At 40.8% G+C, this 20,265-nt stretch overlaps 1 protein-coding gene across 3 annotated transcripts in view; it reads right to left on the bottom strand.

The window, feature by feature from the left end:
• GRTP1 (growth hormone regulated TBC protein 1) overlaps window positions 1-16,071 on the bottom strand; it is a 35,810-nt gene extending 19,739 nt beyond the window's left edge. Inside the window, exons 1-3 of one of the 3 annotated variants that reach the window (XM_040056709.2) lie at window positions 15,887-16,071; window positions 12,791-12,942; window positions 6,832-6,990 (exon numbers count right to left, since the gene is read on the bottom strand). In XM_040056709.2, coding sequence (XP_039912643.1) covers window positions 6,832-6,990; window positions 12,791-12,942; window positions 15,887-15,933 — 358 coding nt within the window. In that variant the 5' untranslated portion in view covers window positions 15,934-16,071. Of the gene's footprint in view, window positions 1-6,831; window positions 6,991-12,790; window positions 12,943-13,642; window positions 13,711-14,443; window positions 14,526-15,886 lie in introns of those variants that run through there. The other 2 variants (XM_040056710.2, XM_058419222.1) reach the window with 2 other exon arrangements.
• Window positions 16,072-20,265: the final 4,194 nt, after the last annotated feature.

Here is a 20,265-nt window from a genome sequence, read left to right as displayed (position 1 = left end):
AGCTCAATGCTTAACACATAAGGAGTATGCAATTACTGACATTTCCAACTACTAATTTCTTTCAGACCAAACACTAATAGTAGGACTCATCTCTCCTTACAAAGGTCTAAAAATTAGACGTGCAAGTTTGAGCTAGTCACCCCAAAACAGCCCTTAGTCGTTAGAAAGAAACACGCAGTGTTAATTTTTGGCCTGCTTCACTCCATAAAGAGAGAAGCCAAGGTCACATGCACAGACTTGTGCATCTGATCTTGAAATAGAATTTTTCTCTCCAACTTAAAAATCTAAGAGTAACTTTGCAGATTTTCAAAACCCAAGAGTTGTTCATAAAATACGAGTAGTTGTTTGGGTTATATTTAACAACAACAAATTGGGTTAAAGTTACAAACTTCAGTAACAGCACCTCTGTACAGATCTTCATGTCCTCAGAATTATCACATTTTATCAGCCTTTTCCGGCATAAAGGAAGAAATCTGTTACAGCTTTGACACAAAGTTCATCTGTAAGCAACCAAAGGAAGAAAGCTCCCCAAAATCATGAGTAGTGTAGTGGAAGTCACATGAATGAAGAAGTTATCACACTAATTGCTATTTCTTCCTTTTAAAGGGACCAAATAATTTTCAGGAAAATATTTCCCTTCACCTCTCATGTGAATAAGAAGAAAAACACAAAGAAAAAGACAATTTTTGAGAGGACCTGAACAACAGACAGTTACAGGATAAATAAATCTCTTTTGTTTCTTCTTGGTAGGAAGATTATGCAGCATAGTATTTGCATAATCAAAATTTATTCTTTATTAAAGTATTTGCTGAATGTTACAGAAAAGATTAATGATGAATTTTAGCCACGGCTTTTCTCCTCAGCTATGCAGAGAAAGGGTGAGGGGAGAGTAAGAAAATCACATACATCACATACAAAGCAGTCCATCACATACTCAAACTGAACTCATCTGTAATTTCACAACCTGCAATCGAGAGAATCAGCTGCATCTTGTTTTCTGATTGCAGAGTATGTTTTTCCCACAAGGACTGGGGGAAGCCTTCCCTTTTATGAAGGATGTAAAACTTTCCTTTCTATTTAGTAACAATGTTTTAGTTTAAGGTGAGTGGGTGGAGATAAAAAACAAGATACAAGATCCAAAAGGCTTTACCCTTAATAGAAGATACGGAGCATGGTCTCACAGGATTCTTTGTGCCAGATTATTACTTTGAGAACAAAAGCAGAGGGTCCCATTCCCTCTCCATCCTGCCCTTTCAGCTCCTTTTGCATGCCCTCCTTCCTCCTCTAGTTCTGAGGCTCCTCTGACTCAAGGTGAGGGAACTCAACCCACCCCACGGGCACACATGAGCCAATGTTTTACCATGCTACAAGATGAGGGCCAGAGGTGACCTGAGGCAAATGGCAGGAGCAGGCAAGTGCTGTTCATCTGGCTTCACCACTTACATCCACTTCAATACATCTGTTCCAGGGGAGACATCCATACACCTCATTCTCATGTTCTGCACAGCCTACCCTCTGACCAACTGTCCACTGATCTGCTTGGCTCTTAATAGACATTACCTGTCCAAAGGAATACAGCCTCAAACTAGTCCAGGTTTGGGGGGGAATGATCAGGGTTCCTTTCAAGCAGCAAAATGAACACCAGAATCTTACACTGCTACGACAACCTTGTCCTTATGTGCAGATCTGCTGCTTATAAATAAACTAGGTATGGGAGCACAGAACCAATAAGAAGGTCACAATGAAAAGATTAGCTACTCTTTTGTAGTAAACTCAGATTAAATCTCAATAGCAATTTTTTTTTTTTTTTTTTCCACAATCGCTCATCTCTCTGAGCTGGCAGTTTTATGCTGCTATGAAACAAAACCAACCACCAGCTTTCCTGCTGATTTATCTCTGTGCAGTAACTATGAGACCACTGACTTCTTTCTTCCCTCTCATGGGTCTGCAGTATTTCTACCTCATTCAGTAACACAAACAGGCAGAACACATTAGCCTCAGTTTATAAAACAGATGTCTATTTTGGTACAAAGAACCACAGTCATTGATGCTATTTCTGGAGAAAAGAGATTTGAAAGTGCAGTCCAGAAAACCAATGCTTTTGAAAACAGCCTCGTGCTTTTCCTACTTAGGGTACTTCAAAAGTCAGGCATCTTCAAGACAAGCTTCTTCACCTTGCTATCTCATCCTTCCTTTCCCTCCTGTTTCCAGCCAGGACAGAGTTCATTTCTGCAGTAGATGGGAGGGGATGTGGCTATAGGACCTGGAGGTTGTTCTATACCACCTCATCATTGGCAGGGGCCTGGGAAAGGGACAGTCTCCCAGGGAGGAGGTCCATCCAGCTGAGAAAGTGGCAGACAGAGCCACCTAATATTGTATATTATAATTCGTTTTATTTCTGTGTGCGTTTTGTATACTGTTTGTTAATATTGTTGCTGTTACTGTTCATTTTTGTATCCTGTTGCTGTTTCCAGTAAATTGTTCTCATCTCAACCTGTCATCTTCGCCTTTTGCCCCTCCAGCTGGAGACCAGCATGTGGTTTTAGTGGGAGTGCTAAATTGAAGAATACACTTCCTAAACCATGGCACTTCTACTTTCATATTCAGGTGCTTCCCACTCCAAGACACAGGTGGTCAGTAAATTACACAAGTACTTTTATAACTAACATATCCTATTCCATTTGCAGTCATTTCTTTGCCACTGCTACATCTGTGATGTGCATCTGCTCTGAAGAGCTCCCAGGCAGATATTTTTTTGTTTGCTTTTTTTATATAGCACAGAGCAGAGCAAAAATTCACTTCAATTGCCAACTACAAGCACTCAAAAACTTCATTCCAAATCCAGAATAATTAGGAGTAATAATATGGAGGTTAGGCCATAAATTGCAACTTGTAAAAACAGTATACTTAAAGGGTATTTTAGATTTGCTGTAACTGGATATTTAGCAGTCATCTTCAAGTCTTCCCTGCTACACCTGGAACTATAAATTGTTCTGGAGACTTTAAGTTAAGGCCAAGTTTGTCATTAACTAAAGTCAGAAAAATTGAGCCTCACTACACCCACTACCAAGTAACAATTCAAGAGCTTTCAGCAATCAAGAAAGCCAACAGGGTTAGGATTCCCTATAAGAGAACAGTATTGGCACTGTATATATAAATATATATTCTGAGAAGCATATGCATAAATTCCAGTCTCCTTCATTTCCAAAAGATGATACCAGAATTAGGGAAATTACAGAAAAAAATAGCAACAAGGAAGACCACAGATATAAAATGGCTTCCATACGTAGCATAAACCCAGGTGGATAAAAGCTCCTAAGTGTTTAGATGGAGACGCTTAACAGCATTGAGACAGCACAAATCTGCAAAATCATGAGCATGGTAAACAACACGAAAAAGGAGCAACCAGAATGGTTTTTGTGAATTTTTTCCCATCCAGCATTATTAGGTACAAACATGCAGCATATGTCTTGGCAACTCTCTGTTTGCAGCAGATAATTGGAGACCAGGAAAAATATTCTGAGGAAGTGTCACTACACATTTTACTCCTCCAGTTCTCCCTTCAGCTGTTCTGGTAGACCAAAGACCAGATGAGGCAGCTGTTTGGATATGACCTGATAGGGCTCCTCTAACAGACAGCCACAAGAGGGGAATGCTCTTCCCCCTCCTCTTGCATTGCTTTAAACTCACCTGAAAATTCCCAGCTTCCACTCACAGTTTTAGAGAAGCTTCAGAGAAGCTTCTTAAGTGCTTTGATAGTAAAATATTCCCTGTCTCCAGTGAAATGGCAGTGACCATTGTTTAAATAACTTTCTGAAACCATCATAAACTCAATTAAGATCCTGCCACTATCATCCAGTCCACAGTCAGATCCTTATGCCAGCTGTCACACAGACCAGCTCAGGCTCTGGGACTGACTGATAAGAATCAAATCATAGGTTTTACAGCACATACAATTCCTCCTCATGAAATGCAGGAGTGGAAACAAAGATCAGCAGCACGTACATGCCTGAGCACTTGCTGACACAGACACACTTCTGTCCAAAAATGTGTTTTTTCAATGGAGAGAAAAGAAAAGATACAAGAGCTAAAATTCAGAATGGCCCAGCCTAAGGGGAGCTCACTCCGAGGAAGGTACAACTTACACTCCAGTCTTTTTGTGTCCAGCATGTAGCCTCTGCATTAGAAGCACAGACACCTTATCTTACAACATCATTTGTCTTACTAAACTTTCCCATAATGGGGCACGAAAAACAAAATGGTGTTGGAATGCATGCCCTTCTAAATGTGTACATAAACTAAGACATAAATTTATACACCTGCATTCTTTAAGCTCTTTTTTAATGGTTAGAGTTAGAAGCCTGTTCCCACCTACATTTTTCTTAAAAAAACCAGAAATGCCCAAACAGCAAATACCATATAAAACAAAGTAGCAATAAAGCTCATCAGTTCAGAATCAGGAAGTTAAAGGGCAAAAATGGTGAAAGAACAGATTACAGATTTAATTAGCTGAAAGACTTTCGTTGCTATTATTAATCAGATTTTTCTTTAAAGATTAGACCATTTCTTCACACAGTCTACCTTCCCTTTTTAACCTAATTGTACCACATTAAAGACTTTCCCATACGAAAACTAGTTTCAAACATACATGAAAATTGTTTGTAGCTTCTGGGCATGTGAAAGAAAGAGGACACACTGGCCCTTATGCATTTTAAATTGAATTTGAAATAAAGTCTTTGGTTGACCTTGCCCCGCCCCTGGGGAAAAAAAAAAAAAAAGAAAAAAGTGTGATTGCTGTTCTCTGGTTTATAAACCCCAGCACTGTGCTTGGGTTGTAACTCTACAGCTGCGGGAATAAATACTACACAGTCGCCTGAAAATTCTGGAAACTGCAAACATGAAAGTGAACAGCAGTCCCACATCTTACCTTGCTTTATTATTAAAAACAACTACAGTAATGGGAAAACAACACTTGAAGAAGCAAAATTAAAGTCAGGCAACTGAAAGAGTTCTCAGCCAAAGCCCACTACAAAATGTGCACTGTGTACAGTCGACAGGAGCACAAGTTCATTAAACACACTAACCACAGAGTTTACATTCACTTTAAGAACTTTGCTCCTTGCATCCCTCCTGTGTCCACATTGGCTCTTCCTTTCTGAAGGAGGAGTGTCTGAGGTCTTCACTATATTTTTCCCCCTCCAATAAAGTCTTCCAAGCCATTTTTCTTTATCTTTCCCTTCACTTGCTCCATGTTAATTTTCTCTTCTGCAGTTTTTCAATCAATGCAGTAGCTCTTCCGAAACTTTATTTCCTCCATAGTTCACAAATAGATCTTTATCATCTCCCAGTATTTTTCCTCCCCCACAAAAAATCTTTGTTTCATTTTAACCTGCGTGGAAAACCACCTACTGACTCTTCATGTCTTCATCTAGTACTGGAAAAAAGTTGTTTTCAACTCCCTCTTGCCAATTTTACCCCAACTGAATAGTTTGATGCTTCTCCAGACCCTTGCCACAGTGGGCTTTAGAAAATCATCTTACTAGCTCCCTCTTTATTCATAGTAAGAGCTCTACTGTTTCTAGTTCTGAGGAGGATATAATCCTGCAGATTTCTGACTAATGTCCATATTCATAGGAACATGATGCTGAGGCTCCAAAATACCTTACTAAGGCGTGTAGTCCCAAAAGCCCAAAGTACTGCTGTTGCGGGGAAAGGCAGAGAAAAAAACTCTGCATAAACCAAAAGTGTTTGGAGGTTTATCCAATTCGAATGAAAATCCATAAAGCCCAAACTTTAAGTACCTGGGTTTTTGCAAGAGGAAAAAGACAACCTGCCTTTCTAACCAAATAACCTCAGCATTGTTCCAGAGCAGAGCCCAACCTCTTGACATTTTAATTGGGCAATTCAGCCAATATCAGCTCTGCCACAAAGGCTCTGCTATAGCAGGTTTCAGGACAAGTATCAGTTACATCAAACTCCTACTTGTTTGTCCTCACCTACTGCCTTTTTCCACCCAGTGGGCCAGCCTAAGGTCTGGTTGCCTTTATACCCTCCCATGAGTATTGGCCACTGATCAATGTTCACAGAATGCACACATGAAAATGGATTAGAAGAGGAGGGGTGTTTCACCTCCTACATTTCTCCCAGGGATTTATATTTAGTGTTTTATATTTCATGCATCAAGTAGATTCCCCCCCCTCTCAGTTTATCAAATTCCTTTTTAAACCAGTTCATACTTCTAACCTCTGCAGCACAGTAACAAATGCCGCAACTCTTCTAAACCTGCAGCATGGCAAAATCAGGGTCCCTGGTTCTTATGTTACAAGAAACAAACAATTGTTCATCATTCACCCTCTTTGCTCCATTTATAATTCATATAAACCTATCAACAGCTTTTTCTTATCAGTCTTTTTACTCAACCTGAAATCCTAGCATGCTTTACCTGCCTCATATGGACCTCTGTACCACATCTTCAACCATCCCTGCTGCTTCTCCACTGTCCTATGGGACAGAATTAGGAGAAACAGCAGGTGTCATGGCTCAAAGCTACAACTCTTCAATCACTTAGATGACACTAATGTTTTCTAGTTTATTCCTTCTCAAATAATTTCTACTCTTCCTTAAAAGCATTCCTTAATGCTTTTAACCACACGATGAACCTGGAAAGACTTGTGTTGTTAAAGAGCTTATGGCTAATCTAATTTAAGTGTTAATTCAGCACATAAACCACTATTACAGTAACATTAAGTTTTCCATGACATAACTTGATCTCTAACACTTAAGGACATAGGATGGATAAATACAGATAAACAGCATTATCAAGAGAATAACCTGTTTTGATTGCTTCAAGCAGCTTGGCATTCTTCTCTCCTTCAAGCAGTCTGTGGTAATACCCAGGGTTTTGTTCCATGTTGGCTTGGGCCCCACTCACAATCATCCAGACTAATGCACGGTGTTCATTGGGGATGCCTTTCCTGATATATCTCTTCACTGCAAGACAAGAAGTATGGTTTTGTTTATTCATTTTTTAATATATTTTTTTAATCCATCTGTAGTATTTTTAAAATGAGCAGCCTGGAATTAAGAAGTCATAGGAAAACTCTTGTTAGAATTTGGAATCCTTTCCTCTTTTACTTTTCTGGATGGAGATACAAGCAGCAATGTTCCCCCTTGATTTTTATCTTTTTTCATTCAGACAAGCACTGACTTGACTTTTCCTACATCACCAGTGGCCTCTGACATGATGGCTCGTCTCTAACATCAATGGTCACGTTACTGTAACCCTAAGGGTCAGCTTAGCACCTGACCACTGAAATACAGCAGAAACTGAGGAATATGAAATATGTGCCTCCTGTCTAAATGAGCCCCGGAAGAACTGGAGATGTGAGTGAGCAGCAGATGACTTTTCCTAGAATAACTGTGGAAGTCTTTTCAAATCTAAAGTAGCTCTTATCTCCTGCATCATTTTCATCGTAAGGGTGTGCTTCAGTGATTTTTAAGCAGATGATTCAGTGTAAATAACTATGATGCAAGATTACAGGAAGAAGCATCAGGCTAATGACAACAAAAGCAGCCTCCTCCTGGGAATGGTATGAAAATATTAATAAGGAGTCAATGCTGCTAATGGGTACATAATCCTAAATCAGCATTACCTTTTCTGACCCAAAAAGACAGCTAAATGTTTGAGATTCTCCCTTTTTTGGGGGAGAAGAAAATGACAAATGAAACAGATATTTCATACTAAATGAATCATGTTATATCAATAAAAGCACCAACTTCTCCACTCTAAATTTTATGGGACTCAAATCTGAGTGGGGATTTTTATTCCACCCACACACTACCACACACAATATCTCTACCTAGCCAGGTTTTATTGAATCACACAGTTCTGTAATAAGTGCTGCCTAAATTAAAGGCCTTAAAAACAGCAGAGTGAAGCAAGGTTGTACAACTCAGCCAGACACCTTCTAAATACATTCCATCTAATTACAGCTGCCTATCCTTTAGGACCGAAAGCTGCTTCCCCCCGTCAGCCAACATAAACATGCACATATAATGAGCATTTCACCCACATAAAATCTGGTGTTTTCTCTCAAAGAAACATATTTGTAACAAATGCCTGGTCTTCAGGGTACAGTTTTTGTTCAGCTTTTCAATGAGGATTTATATTACGGGTTACAGACTCTACAGTTCTAGCTGTAAAGTTACCTTAACTACAACCTTCTTTTAGACTGGAAATAATTCACTTGTTTCCAGGGTGATTTAATAATCCCCACTTCATCTTTTTTACAGATTTTGAACTTTAATGCTCAAGAGATCCTATAAATTGACGTAGCAAACACAGAAATTACTATCAAGAAGCAGTCCCATTTAGGTTAACAAGAGACATTCAGATGAGCCTAGAAACAAACTTACTAGCTGAAATACTGGATTATCACATTTTAACACGTAATCCCAATGATATTTTTTTCTGGAAGAACTGTAAATTCTGTAAGCATGGCCAACATTGGTATCCAACAACACACATTAAATTCAAGAGAAGCATGGACAAGCCTTTGACAGTGGCACAAGGGAAAAGCAGCCTGCAGCACAGCGTACATTCATTATTCCTCAGTGGCATCATTCTCATGGCAATAGAAGCTAGGGGCTTGTATCACCCCAAGTGACTACTGACCCAGCTCCCCCACTCCCTGAGGAATGCAAAAGGCTTTTGCATTGTGCTATTTTTCCTCACAGCATTATAATACTTGCTAGGATCGGCAAACTGGCATTCAGATGCAGCAAAGCAGTTTTGAAAAGAAGGACAACTGCAGTTTAAGATATATCATTTATACATCTAGAGAGACATTGATATATTCTATATATAGAATTGTATTTATACAAATATATATATATAGGATCCCTTCCACTTTATCCTTGGGAGCTAAGAAGCCCATAACAACAGTTCACACTGCAGAATATCCTCCCACTGTAACATCTGAGAAGCTTTCCCAGATGAAGCTAGATCATGCATGGGTCTCCACCCACACATCCTATGCCAGTTGTAAACCAAGGGCTCGATCTCAAAAGTAGCACTGTTGGATACCCTCAAGCCCCAAGTACTACACACAGAATCACTCCCAGGACAATCATATATGTGGTCTAAATTCTGGAACATACATAGAAAATAAGAAATATCTTTATGTAAAATCTTTGCCTCTGTTCATTAACAAAATATGAAACAGCAATTTTTAAGAAACCCTCCCCCCCATTAATAATTCAACTGCCTCTGACAATGCCAGTTTCACAAGTTTATTCACATTTAATGAATGTGGTTTCCTTTTTACAAGAAAAAACAGCTACCTGATAGGCTAGCAGTCTAACAGTGATGATAAACACCCAAAGTAACTTCAACAGAAAAATATGCAAAAGTAACATTTTTCTAATACTGTACACTAATTATAGTAACAAGCCATAAAAATAAGTAATTTCAACCTGCCTGTCCTTGTTTCATGGTAGAATATGAGAATTTTGGAGACTTCTGCTTCAAGGTGAGTGTTGTATTGCCTTTTTCCCCCATTGTTTCACTCTACAGCACAGACTTAGTTTAGGTAGCAATAAAACCCCAAACATTCAAAACCAAAAATTATCTCATCTTAAAAATATTAGAAGAGTGTGATTTTGAGAAGCATCTGCACTTCCATTTTTTCACTTACGAACAATTACTGTTGAATGTTGAGGAAATAAATTTGGGCCCTAGAAGAAAAATTCTATAAAAGAGTTGGAAACAGCAGACAAGAACTGAAAGCTTTATTTCATAAATACATAACAGAAGAAACAGAGCATGTAAGTGCTGTAAATGTTAAAGTTCCAGTCAAACTGACTTTTGTTCCGCCAAGCCCTGGGCTGGAACAGAAGTGCTTGTGTTATAACTGCTGTTTAATACATTTGCTTTTCCCTTTCACTGTATTTTATCAAAGATCAGAAAGTGTCATCTGCTACTGGTCACTTTTGACTAGTACACCAACAGACAAATTCTTTTGTGTAGCATGATTTTGGTCAGAATTAGGATACTTTGTCAGACAGTTGGTTGCCAACCTGTAAACGAAACAGAGCAGAAAGCTCTATTTTGGTCCCATAAAGATAGAGCTGAATGAAACAAGGAAAAAAATTAGGAGGACCTCAGCAGTGGCAGAGGGAGAGAGAGACAGTAAGACAGCAAGTGACAAACAATTATTATGAACTCTCATGTGCAGTAGAAACAAGGTGAAGATAAGGGTGGTGGAGAGGGAAATACCAAAAAAATAACAAAAAGGAAGAGACTGGAGAATGAGTGAAAGGAACTGTCAGCCAAATTCCCATGACCCACCCTACCAGCAGGCTGCAATACGTAACAATAGAATGCACTGCTTAATTACCATTGTTAAAACATAGTCTAATTATTTTTGTTTATGGTGGAATAGAATATATACATACAAACAACCCTGGATATGAGGCAAACTGCATAACATGCCAAATTTCCAAACTGGAAAATTAACAGAAGTCATCACTTCTTCCTGTTCACCTGGGCAGAAATTATGAGCTTCTCTGTGTGTAGACAAATGGGTGTGGAACTACTGAGATACCACACATACACAGTCTCTCTCATATCTGCTCATAGCAGGACACAAAACACTGGTTCACAGCTACTGTTTTTGGGGACGGAAGTGGCAAATCAAATATTCTTCGCAGTTCTAGCTTATGGCAGAGCCAGCAGCTCTGAGCAAAGCTTCATAGCAATGAAATCAGGTCCTGGAGGAGGAGGGAAATTCAGTGGATAACCAGCACTGTTATTTGCCTGCAAGGAAATCACTGCATAATCATCTTGCAGTATAAAGAACACACCTCCTTACACAATTCCATGTGCATGCCAGACTTCAATCTTAATACTGAAATGAGAAGGAAATTATTTAAAAATCAGTATTTGCACAGGTCAGCCTTTCACTCTCCTCCTCTGAGGTATCAGATGAGGCTAATGCAGAAAGCTTTTTGTAACAGCTCTGAATCCACACTCAGACTACATTTCCTCAATATTACTTATTCCTGTCACTCTCCCTGGGATTACAGGTATATGTGAGAATCCATAGCCTAGAAACCCAGGTATGTTTAGCAGAAGTCAGTAACGTCAAAGATGATGCACCAGCCCAGAAGGACTCACGACAGTCCAGAGCCATTGCCTGTGCCCTCCCAGTGGATTTATAGAATCCCAGTTTCCACAAAGAGCAGCCTGTTGGAGACAATCAAAGCCATGTTACAGGCTGCTGCCATTATGTGCCTAGTGGGGCAGCAGGACCATTGGTTCTGAAGCCTGGTGAACAAGTTGAGAGATTTAGTCAAAGTTCTGGCTCCAAAAAAAGACCAAAGGCATTCCCACGTTAGTATCACAGTAACATTCTGTTTCTAAAATGATAGAACTAGGAACACAAAGAAAGAGAAGTGAAATGGATTCACAGAAATTCCTAAAAGCTGCCACTGTTACCACTCAGACATTAAGAGAAGTGTAGGAATCAAAACTGAGATTATTTCTCCACAACTAGAAGTTCTGCAGAATCTCAGAATCCTCACTAACCCAAAATGGCATGAAGTTATCACTACATTCAAACTTGACACCCCAAACAAAAGCGTCTTTACATTTGTAAGAAAAATAAGACTAGAAGTAGATACTTTCTGCTTAGCAGCATATCATCTAGTAGCTATAGCTCAAACCTATATTTTCTGGAATTTCACACCCTTAAAACAGACATCTGTACACAAAATACACTGTTATATTTAAAATGTCTCACTAGACTCACTAGTCATCCCATTCCTGGTGCCAAGGAAAAAAACAACCTCAAAACAACAAAACCATCAGAATCACCAGCCAAAGGCTCCACCTGGAGCACAGCTCTAAATCTTTACCTATGTTACAATATCTGAATAATTGTTGCTTAGTTTTACTCAATTTTTTCTTAACATAATTAAGAGAACTCTGCCCAATTCCAGAAGACACCCAAAGACAAAGCAAACTGATTAGCACCATTTAGAGCAAACAGAAAAATTTAGATGCTTATATTAAAACATAACCCAGAGAGAGAGTGGGAGGAAACTCCACCCTTTAGTTTCACAAGATTCCCTAACACCTTCTGACTCTCTCCATTTATTTCTACCTGTATCTCTTGCAAGATAAAACATTACTAGAGATTTTCATGCTCTTTGAGGCAGACATTAACACTTCCATCAGCATTTTATCCAAATGTTGCATTTGCCCTGGCATTAATCAGACTTTCTTCACCTTGTAAGACATTTATCATCAGTTCTTAGTACACAACTTTTCAGCTGCACGGTCAATGTCATTTTACAAAAGGAGGATAAGGAGAACTAGAAAATCTCAGCAGCCTAAAGAGCTGTTAAAGAGGCAGTAACTGAGAGCCCTAACATCCTGATCCCTGGGGCTCAAGACAGCATCTTCTACATAATCTCATGCCTTTTTAAAGAGAGTACAGACTACAATACAGCTAACAGCTGCAAAACGGCATCTTGGAGTGCCAGTGCCACAATAGCCGGGTTACAGATATAACAAGATATTCCTTTGCTGAAGAGGGATTACTCCTTTGGAGGGTTTAAACGAAATCCCTCTAACAATGAATAATAAGCAGACTTGCTTATGCATTATTACTGTTTATACTACTGGTTTTCATTTGAAGACAGAAATAGTATTCAACATTCAAAAACACAAACCTATTGAATCCTAACATAATGCAATTTTATAGCTATAAAAAAACACGAGGCTCACCTTTTAAACTCTTCTGTATACTGTTTTTCCCCTTTAGGAGCTTGGACCATTTTATTGCTCTTCTAGTGAGTACCACTAGGTATCTGGAAAAGAATGCTTCATAGGATGCATAATCAAAGTCCTCTGGCCTTTCAAACCCATATGGATCAACCCTACAAAACAAATAAAAATAATGTTTCTACATACCTACAGCTGAAGGGAGAAAAAAAAAAAAAAAAAGAAAAAAAAAGGCAAGTATGCTTTAAATAACTTCCAGTTGCTATTTCTAAAAGCAGCTTAAGACTCCCTCCTCCCAGCAAAAACCTACTTTACACAAACTGTTACACTCCATTTAGCATATCAAAGCTGTTTAAGTAAATTAATTTAAACATGCACTGTTCCGTCAGTTTCACAGATTTCACTGCATCTTTAAGTAAGGTGTTTTTGGAGCAAAGGACCCATTGTGTGTAAAACTGACACAAAATTATGGCCACATAAAACTCTGGGAGGTATTCTTCTCCACAACACAGGCAAACAGTTGAAAAGTACGAGGTATAGAAAAAGAGCTCCAATATGGCCTGAATTCTCTTTCCACACATTATGTGCAGAAAAATGACAACAGAAAGTACAAGTTTAACAAGTTACAAAGGTAATTCTTCAAATAGCTAATTTCTGAAATTATCTTCATGAAAAGATAGAATGTGGAAAAAGACAAATCCTTGCGTCAATCTACCTTCTTCATATGTAGTACCAAAATGCTTATTTTATTCTCTTTTACAATTGTTCAGTGTTACAGCACATTATCTCAGGCAGCACAATAATGACAGAGTATCAGAACTGCATGGTTGATTCTGTTCTGACATACCAACTTACCTTGCTAAATTAGATTTATGCCAACTTCCTAGAGTGCTCCATACCTGCAGTATTCCACCTGAGTACGGGACATTAATGGGCTTCACAGGAGTCAAACACGCAGAGGGGTCTGTCCAGTCAGACAAGATTTCAAGACAGATTTCAGGATTTAACTTCCCAAAACACTGCCTGTTTCATTCATGGCAAAGGAATTTGGCCATGGAGCAGCACTGGCACAGCCTTGGGAAAACTGGCTCACGGGAGCGTCACAGGTAGTAAAGAGGAATCAGATGAGGAACAATTAAATATTCAGATATCAAATCGGTATTACATTGTTGGCTGTTTAGAAGAATCACCTTAGTATTCACGTACTCCTCAAATCTGACACAAAAACCACAGGTGTAAAATGCAACGACACCTCCGACACAGGTTCCTCTGAAGACACAGAGCATGAAAACGCACACATACAAAACCCCCTCACACGTCCACGAACACACATCTCTTATTTACGACCGCGACTGCCCAGGCAGCGAGTACAGATTAATTTCATGCTCCACTCCATTCCCAAGGTAGAAAGGGAGAAAAACAAAGAGGGAGCACGCAGGGCGTTAGGGAAGCCACCTTCCCCGGCTGCCCTGGGGCAGGGAAGGCTGCGGCGGGCGCTCGCTGCCCTCAGCCACCAGCCGGGCCGGTCCGCGGGGGCTTCCCCCGGCCGCAGCCCCCGGCAGGGCCGGCTCCGAGCGCCCGGGGCGGCAGGGCTCGCCCTCCCTGCGCGGCCGGCGCGGCCCGAGCTCAGCCCCACCTGTAGGTCGGCAGCCCTACCTGTACGCCCAGTCCCGCCCGTCCTCTCGCCCGGCCATCGGCCGCCCCGCTGGCGCCCGGCGGGCGCTCCCCAGGCCGAGCAGCGCCGCGGCCGCGGCCCCGCGCCGAGCTCCGGCTCCCCAGTTCAACTCCCTGCCGCCCTGCGAGGGGCGGGGGCGGCCGGCGGGCCCGCCCCGTGCCCGGGCCGGCGGCGGGCAGGGCAGGGCAGGACAGGGCCGGGCAGCGCGGCTCCGCGCCCGCGGGCTGCACCGCCCTCCCTGCCCGGCCCGCCCGCCAGGGAGACGAGGCTATGGTGCTGATCCCGGCTCAGATTCGTGCGTTTCACGTTTCGCTCGCATCTCGGGGGAAAAAAAAAAAATAAATTCAAATGTTTTAGCATTTGAGGGAAATGTCTCACTAGTACGGGGGGGAGAGTGGTTTCAGGTACAGCTCTTCAAATCCAAGGAATTTCCCTATAACCAGGAAGAAGAGGTGGTTGCATTATTATTTAAGTTAGCTTGGTTGGTTTGGGATTTTTTTTTTTCCTCAAGTCGTCACAACCTTTCTTTTAATTTCCCCAAATTGTTCATTACAGTCAGAATCACAGAACCGCAGAATATTCTGAGTTCAAAGATGGACCAGCAAGGATCATAAAAGGCCCAACCCCTGACTGTGCAGAGGACATCCCAAGAACCATACCATGTGTGTGAGAGCACTGTCCAAATGCATCTTGACCTCTGTCAGGATTGGTGCTGCGACCACTTCCCTGGGGAACCTGTTCCAGCGCACAATCACCCTCTGGGTGAAGAACCTTTTCCCAATACACTGAAATACTGCCAGCTTCATCTTCTGTTGATTAGTTTCCACCATAAACTAACATTCATTTAGATATGATTTAAATAATAAATGTTAGATTGTAAAAAATGTGGAGTAATAGTACAGAAAATTATACAAAAAAAAAAAAATTGCTTCCCCATTTCTAGAATCCACCTCTAAATTTAGCACCCTGTTCTTCATCTTTAGAGGTCTCGAATAAAGCTTGAAGCCCACAAGGACTCAGCCCTACCTGACTGCCAGCAGCTTAATTCATAACACACTGCGAAACAGAAGGGAGAGAGCAAAATTATATCCCTGCTTTCCATTTTTGAATCAAGTTCTGACTTTGCACCCAGCAAAGTGCTTGGAAAATTACAGCTACTGCTGGGGAAACATTATCTTGTTCAGCCAGCAAGTAAGAGTTGCTGCAGACAACAGATGGGATTTCACAAGGGAGATCAACAGTTGCTCCAGCGCACTCTTCAGGAAATCTACCTTCCCTCTGCGGGATCACAGGCAATCACCCACACAGAGGTGTAAAAGTAGCTCGGCTCCAATGGCACGGAGAATATAGAGATTTGTACTCGGTTTAACTGCCATTGCAGTGCTGGGAAATTTTGTGATTATTCAGCAAAACGCAATCATTACCTTTTTTTCGCGGGGGCCGGGAGGGAATTGTGCGCTTCAGCGGGCATAGGGCTGCTCCTGCAGGAGGGTGGTCCTGCTCAAATTACCGTGCGGCATCACGAAGCGGCCGGGGCTCTGGCAGAGCCGGAGCGCGATCGCAGCCCAGCCCGGGGAGAGCCGCCCGGGGCCGGCGCCGAGCCGGGCTTGACTCGCCGCCAGCGTTGCCTTGGCGGAGCGTAGGCAGCGGCACACTCAGCAAACAGCTCTGCCCAGAGAGACGGCCACAGTCTCACAGAAAATCCTTGGCTGAGGTGCGAATAGGAGGCAGCGTTGTCCCACGGAAGAAAGAAGGCTCAGTTAAGCAGAATGTCCTTTTGCTCCTCTAAATCCTGAAATCATAGGCGTGTTAGGTAATGGAGTTATATTTCATCTGTCGACATCGGGCCCTTTGGTGTGTATGCCCTTTGAAATGTATTCATCAAAAGTTCCCCGCAAACAGCATATTGTTTCTGTGATTAATTAAGGTACATCTGCCGTGCATCAAGGGTAGCCTTGTCTATAGCACAGTGTACATTTACTCAGGCCTCAAATTTTACGAAGACTTTCGGTTGCTCTAATGCAAACACAACTGTGTGGCTGACTCAGATTTACGCCTGTTACACACAAAAGCTCCCATTAAGAATGCTTATGTTATTAATTGATTAATAGAAATTATTCCTAAATTTCAGCACAATAATTGGATCCCCGTATTTTGTCTGATAATACGACAGCCCACTGTCTGGCAAGAGAGAATACCTTGGTTGTCCTTCCTGGGGTATAAATGCTGCTCTCTTCTGGGAAGATGATATCATGTTGCTTTTAAAGGCATTCAAAGAAACTAATGCATAAACCCTTGAATCTGAAAACTGCTTTGGTGCTGTGATTAGCAGAAAAGGATACTATTTACTTTTGATCCTTTACTTCTGAAGGAGCTGGTGACTGTGGCAGCATGCAAAAGGGCAGGCTTTGTTGGTGCTCAGACCAGTGAAGCTCACAGCCTTCTTATCTGCCACCTGATGCAAAAGGAAATATACTTTATATAGCTTCTCCCCCACCCCTTTTTTGCATCTGAACCTTATCTCTGAAGTTTTTATGTTATGATGAACCTATTTGGTAGAAATTCTCATCATTCTGCTCCCAGAGTTAAGTAGGGACTTTCTTAAAATAGTGACTTCCCTTTAAGGGTAGGCATTTAGACGTGTTCCCTGCAAAGGGAGATGAAGACAGCAGATGAGTGTTTTACTGGCTGAGGCATTCAGAGTTTTGCTTGTCTCATACCCTGCATTTTAGTGAGCAAGGCTTCCCTCGTGTTTGCTGAGCAGTTGCTAAATAACAATACCAGGATGATTCTCAGCCTTATCAGGAATTATTCAGGAGTGGCTTTATGCTTCCTGACGCTGTGACGTGTGCTATGTCAGCTACGTTTGATGTATCAGCAGTGCTGAAATATGGTCCAGTTCCTCATATACCACTCCACAGCCATTGTTAGTCTTAAGGCCAGAAGTGGAAGAAGGACGATGAAGAGAAGCCCCTTAATAATATTTGTGCTGGAAGTATTTCTTTGACTGCCAGTGAGAAGCATAAGGATTCTTTATCCATTCAAGAATGGAAGAAATATATTTATTGTTTTGGATATCAGATACGTGTCTGGGTTTTGTTTTGTTTTTTTCTGTTGGCTTCAGGGAGGACAAAGAATAGAAATTGTTAGGGGGAAAAAAAGCACTATAGGACTGAGAAAGAATAAGGTGTGTGTGAATATAGGTGTACATGGATATTGTGTGCCTAATATTTTTGAAACAGCACGGGTGAATCTGTTCATAAGAAAGACCAGTGAGAAACACCATTTCCAGAAAAGGTAGCAGCTTTGCTTTTTCAGATCCAGACAGTAATTTAAACTATATAAAAAAAATTAACTGCTTATAAGATGGTTAAATAGCCCCTGTTTAAAAAAAAAAAAAGAATGTGGCAGCATTGAAGAAGAGATAAAAAGATAATTCTAACTGCTGACTGGGTGCTGTAGTAAGGGATGAAATTTCCACAGCATACGTGGCTTCCCTAGCTCATGTGATTTTCCATACAGACACTCATCTTTGTGTCTGTACTTAGTTAACCACGCCACACATGTGCACCCTGCTTTCTTGGAGCTCTACTTTTTGGCTGGAGCTACTTTCCCATGACCTGAAATAAACCTGCTTCTCCATACTTGGGGAAAACTGTTAAGGTTAAGTAGATTTGGCAGGATAGAATATCCAGTAAGGAGTAAACATATGTATGTGTGTGTGTGTGTGTGTGTGTGTGTGTGTGTGAATGTGTGTACGTCACTGCTTGCCTATATTCTAACACAGACATAATGTGCTCCAGGACTTAACTCATCCAGCTAATGAGGTTAAGGAATGCAACCATCACATCCAGACACCTTTAATTTCTGTTACAACCAGCTACCTACCAAGTCTAGTCAATCCTCACCTACATATGGATTCAGGCTCTCAATCCATAATGAAATGTAATGAAATGCTGAACTTGCTCCATGTTTTTGTCCCAGCAAATTGCATCATGCTTACATAATTGTAGTCTGCAGGCCTGATTAAACCTGTTCACATGAATTGTTACATCAGCATTCACTGAACTTTAGAACAGACTGCATAGCAAGGACAGAAATGTATTTTTAAAAGTTAATTTCCACTATTCCCTAAAGGCTTCACAGCTTCATGTCTATGAAGGTTACTAGCTGTTAGGACAAGTTACATCCACATGTAGTCTGGGAACCACCAGAGTTTTGATTATTCTCGGTATGATTGTGGCCCCGGGAGTCAAAGCATACTGATAACAGCATCTATAAAAAGGAGCTCAAAAGCTTGCTGCATAGCACTGCAGCTGCCTGGAGAATCAACATTACCCATGGAAACCTCTGCAGAAAGGTTTCTGCACTCAGCTGCCATCCTCCAGCTGCGTCAGAAGGTGACAATACTGGAAACAGCAGGGAAAGAGAAATTATATGGTAGTGCCCTTGGTGTGAAAAACACAGCAAAATTATATGTCAAAAGTGATATGGGAAAGACACTTAAACATTATTAGCAGGAAGCATTCCTAAGGCAGGGACAAGGGTGTCCTTAGGAAAAAGGTCAGTAGCTGTCACAGATCAGTAACCCAGCAGTGTGGAACTGAGTAGAGCAGGAGAGAAATTAATGAATCTACCTTAGGTCGAGCTGCAACTCTGTAAAATGTGTTTGTTATTCAACTGACAAAGTGAAGTGTTTTCTAGATGGCTTTTTTCTGTTTATCTTGTTTAGCCTTATCTACTTGAAAGATCATGAGGGGTGTGCTGAAAGCCCTTTAAATCACAGTGATGATGTTTACCCTCCTGGCTGCATGAGCACAAGGCTTATAACTGAACTTTGAAATTTCATAGGGAGAGATGATTGACAAGATTGGAGATTATTAACTCCTTACTTGTCCAATCCCCTTTTCTTTCTTATCCCCAATTATGAAGATAACCTACTGATTATGGATGGGGTTTAATTTGGATGTTCTCTGTCTACTATGATTTCATATTTGCTCCTAGTTGAGAAAAGGCAAACCTTCTCCTGGCCTTTCATGGCTTCTGCATTAGGATTCCTAAGCAAAGAATTTTAATTCAGATATCTCAAGTAGTATCCCAGTGGGTAAGACACAGGAAGAGTTATCATTACAGATCTTTAAATACAGTATGTGCATGTAAATACACAGTCTTAGCTTTGAGGAACATTAGCTGTTTCTCTTAGTTGTCTCTATGCAGCAAGGCATTTCTCTAAAAATTATCCATTAAATAATTTTTAAAAACCCTTAAAATAACAACATTATTTGGTATAAAGAGAAGAAGGTATATCTACCCACTCAGGAACAGACATCAATTTCACACATGGAATAAAGATGAGTTTTATAGGAGCACAGATGTGATGTTTCTGTAATTAAATACTATTTTATAATGCATACATACAGGGGTACTTAGTCTAAGTTAGAGCAGCAAATTCCCCTTCTGTGAGTTCCAAGCTTTGAAGTGCTGAACTCTGCAAAAGGTAATGTTCTCAAGGAGGTTGTTCTTAACCATAGTTTTCCACATGTTTATCCCCTACACATTTTTCAAACTCACAGACTGAAAGAAAAAGAAGTTTTGTGAAAACCTAAAACTGGGTTTGACAGGAAGAGTTCCAAGCTTCTTGGAACTGCAAGGTTATAGCAACAACCATCAGTACAGACATGCCTCAGTATTTACATGGGATCAGGATATCAGCTGAAGTATCATGTTTTTAAATTCCTTTGGAAGGGAAGAAACTGTGATTGCAACATCTAGGATCAAATTATTACTTTCTTCTAGTTTACTT

Source organism: Hirundo rustica, chromosome 2, assembly GCF_015227805.2.
Source record: "Hirundo rustica isolate bHirRus1 chromosome 2, bHirRus1.pri.v3, whole genome shotgun sequence".
NCBI lineage: Eukaryota > Metazoa > Chordata > Aves > Passeriformes > Hirundinidae > Hirundo > Hirundo rustica.
Note: the sequence above shows the minus strand (reverse complement) of the source record. Positions and strands in the feature narration are given on the sequence as shown.